This window comes from Olea europaea, chromosome 20 (assembly GCF_002742605.1).
Source record: "Olea europaea var. sylvestris chromosome 20, O_europaea_v1, whole genome shotgun sequence".
NCBI classification, from domain to species: domain Eukaryota; kingdom Viridiplantae; phylum Streptophyta; class Magnoliopsida; order Lamiales; family Oleaceae; genus Olea; species Olea europaea.
In genome coordinates, this window is record NC_036256.1 from 14,023,050 (window position 1) to 14,026,677 (window position 3,628).

At 33.2% G+C, this 3,628-nt stretch overlaps 2 protein-coding genes across 4 annotated transcripts in view; one reads left to right on the forward strand and one right to left on the reverse strand.

The window, feature by feature from the left end:
• Positions 1 to 3,104, forward strand: part of LOC111369723 — a 9,973-nt gene extending 6,869 nt beyond the window's left edge. For all 3 annotated transcript variants that reach the window (XM_022991350.1, XM_022991351.1, XM_022991355.1), the window contains exon 9: positions 2,112 to 3,104. In XM_022991350.1, the coding sequence (XP_022847118.1) occupies positions 2,112 to 2,121 (10 nt within the window). In that variant the 3' untranslated portion in view covers positions 2,122 to 3,104. The remainder of the gene's footprint in view (positions 1 to 2,111) is intronic.
• Positions 2,178 to 3,042, reverse strand: LOC111369094 (transcription repressor OFP3). The gene is made up of 2 exons (XM_022990579.1): positions 2,316 to 3,042; positions 2,178 to 2,185 (listed from the first exon to the last, which is right to left on the reverse strand). Exons 1-2 carry the CDS (start codon positions 3,040 to 3,042, stop codon positions 2,178 to 2,180), a joined length of 735 nt encoding a protein of 244 aa, XP_022846347.1.
• Positions 3,105 to 3,628: the final 524 nt, after the last annotated feature.

Here is a 3,628-nt window from a genome sequence, read left to right on the forward strand (position 1 = left end):
TTGTTGTCGACAACATAAACGGGTAATTAGATGAATTGTTAAGCTTGTTTCGATACTTTAAAAACAAACTAATCAAATGCCTATTTAGTGCTTACATAATTTGTTGCTGACAACGTGAACGAGTAATTAGACGAATTGTTAAACTTGTTTCAATACTTTAAAAACAAATTAATCAAATGCTTGTAAACAAATTTGAACAGAAAATTCATTAAATACTAAAAGTTTGCAACAATTAAAAATCATAAATATAATGTATAAAACCATAAACATTACATAATTAAAAAATCATAACATAACCAAGTATAAAATAAGAAATTGATTATACAAATTGTGGTGGGTTGGTTAATGGTTGGTGGGTTAATGGACTAAAATTAAAATATTTCAATATTTTTTTGGGACTTTTATTGGACATGGACTTGGGCTATGTAGCCCAATAATGTCCTCCCTTTCCTTCGTCTATGAAATGAATTGTTGACTTTAATTTAAATTAAAATATAGATTTTAATCGATACCAAAGAGGGGCTTAAACTAGAGGTATAAAAATCGGTCGAACTGTTCAAAGTTATTGTGTTCAGACATGTATTTGGTCCAATCTCTTTTTTTCAGATGGCTGTGTGGCGTGCTTGAATGTCTTGATTTGTTTCTTGCAGTTCAGACACGGGATGATGTTTTGAATTTTTTAATTATTATTTCTTATTTATTTAAGGAAAAGAAAATACAAAAGAATAGAGAAAACTTTCAAGGCCATGGCCAGCTATAGGATCATGCCAAATTTCAATTTTATTATTAGACATTTTTCATGAAAAAGGGCAACACATAATTTTTATTTAATTCAAGATCTTGTCAATTCGTTTATAATCTCAAACAATGAGTTCCTTTAAAGGCTTAAAAGTTATAAAGATAAAAAAATATATATATATTATAAAGAGCATGTTTAATTTGCATTATTGAATAAGATAATACTACAAAGATACTATCAAATTTCATTTAGTACTATGTTATTTATCAACATTGGTGCTTAGCACCAATCTAAGTGCTTGTTTGGTAGGGATTTTGATAATTGATTTTTTGATCGTTAAAGATAAAATGAGTCTAACCTGTTTAAAAAATGACGACTATAATAGTAAAATAACAATTAAAAAATTAATTTCAATTGACTTTTTAACTGTACCAAACAAGCTCTAAGCAATAATTACATGATATTAAATAATATATTTATGACAAACTCACCCGATTCATTTAATTGATAAAGTATAGTAACCTAAATTGATGTCAGTGGTGCTATAGTTATTATTATTATTATTATTATTATGTGTAATTAAAATTTAAAAATCTAAACCAATTTTCCAACATGACTTTTGGATCAACAAAAATTGATCTTCTTACCGTACTACTTGTCATGCCACTAATAATAAATAAATATGTAAATAAAAAGTTGTCAACAATTTATTTAAATTATCTTATTTTCATCGAAATTTAAGCTGACTTTCCAAATCCTATTTGTACAAAATTATGAGTGTGCAATAACTTATTTTCATGAAAGCAAAAAAGTACTTATTTTTCCACACAAACTTACTCGATTAATAATAATAATTTCACCGGTGTCTCATGCATAAGTGGGCCCATCTTGCTTGGTCTTGCATCAACTACCACCTAAAGTTTACTTTTTCATGAAAGATATACTTTTGAAAAGCAATGGAAATGCAAGCTTGAAAGCACATTTACTTGCCTTCCCAGCCTGACTTATCTACCTAATTAGGATGAGTTGTGTAAAAAACTTTTAATAATCCCTGGCTATTCCGAAATAAATCACTTATTTATTTGAAATTTTTATTTACTTGGATCTAAAGAGATAAGAATACTAGGAAAGATCTTAATACTTTTATGTATAATTACAAGATAGAATTACATGAAGTGATGAAACTGAAAATTCTAGGATTGAAGATGAGGCATGTTGAACCAGATTTGCTCAAACGCCTTTATAATAAGATTATGATATTCGTCTGAATTTAAAGAAAGATAACTAGCAAGAAGATTTTCCAAATCCTTGGATGCCCGGATATTGTTTTCAACTATCATTTCCATCATGGATTCCCTGAAATCTTTTTCAGGATCAAATGACGCTTTCACAATTGCAACGCTCTCGGTGTATGATTCCTTCTTCTGCTGCTGTGCCTTTAAACGTCTGCTCATTGATACACTCTTTCGGTTCCCTTGGATTTTCTTGCTTGCTAGTCTTGGCGAATTGCCACGGATCCTCACTCCTGGTGAACGCGACGTAGATTTTCGGCCTGTGGGAGTTTGTTTATGATTACATTGAGTTTCGGTTTCAGAGGAGAATGAAGAATCCCTGATCTGGGAAGGATTTTGTTCTGGAAATGTCTGCATGGTGTTGAATTTAGTGGGTTTTGTGAGAATTGGGGAAAGTTTTGGCTCTGATATCATGTTGAAGAATTCGTTCTTTTCTTCAATTTCAAATGCACGCAGCTTTTCATCCATGTCCATGATGATATCAGAACCCGAAGAATTTAAAGTACAACTGCAGGAACTCGACAACGATGCAAGTCCATTTACCGATGGAGGAGCATCTAGGGTGTCAGAGTCAAATTCAGATGTGGGAGATTTAAGGAAATCCATGTCAGTAGAACTGACAGTAGAGCACTCAAAATAGTCCTGAAACTGTTCGACCTTTTGCCTGAATGAGTTCTCTGACTCTTGATAGTTGCAAACAGAAGGGCTAATTTGTCTTGTAGAAGGCTTGTACACAGTCTTTCGCTTTGTTCTTTTCTTTGATGATTTCCTTGGTGGATCTGAGGCTTTCGGATTCTTGGGTGAAGAATAGAGTTTTTCGACTCTGATGGATTCTGTGGTGTAGTAGTAGGATTTTCTTGGCTGTAAAAAGTGTGGCTTTTGGTCTGTTTTGGTTGGTGAAGGCATCTTTTTGTTGACTGTGTTATGGTTTCTGGTTTTGCTCATGTCTTTGAGCTTGTAAAACCAGGCATTTGGCATCATATCTGATAATCTGAACCTGTAATTTCCCATTGAAGATTATCTCTCTCTTATCTCACACACTGACAGTCAGATACTTTGGCTTTTTTGTTCTATATTATGCTTGAGAATGAAAATCAGAGAGAGAGAGGAGGAGGAGTTTTATAGTGAACCTCAAACAAATTGATTATGTGTTACTTTCTCCGTTTTCGTGTGAGTACTGGGACGAACAGGTGGGTACGCGACTACCCTCTATTCTATGCCATATACCTTAATTATAGGAGAAAAGTAAAAGAAAGAATAAGATGATTTTGATATTGAAAGGTGGGGGACAATCATATGTGAAAAGGAAAATTGATGGGGGCCTCAAGGGGAAGCACTGCATTAATGCAAGTTGAGGCAGCAAGAGGACAGGTTTTATGCTGCTTTATTTTTGTTGTATAATTTAGTTGATACATTCCCCCCCCAATTTTTTTTGTTCCCCCCCCCCCCCCCCCCCCCCCCCTCTCTCTCACAAATACTACATTGTCATTGGTGAGTCTTTATTATTATGGTTGCAAGATCTTAAAGGTGGAAAAGAAATGTTAGTTATGCTGAGAAGGCAAAGAGAATAGAATGATTCTCTGTCAATTTCTTTTGG

Coding starts and splice junctions, on each gene's coding strand:
- LOC111369094 (XM_022990579.1), bottom strand. CDS start 3,042: ATGGGAAATTACAGGTTCAGATTATCAGATATGATGCCAAATGCCTGG.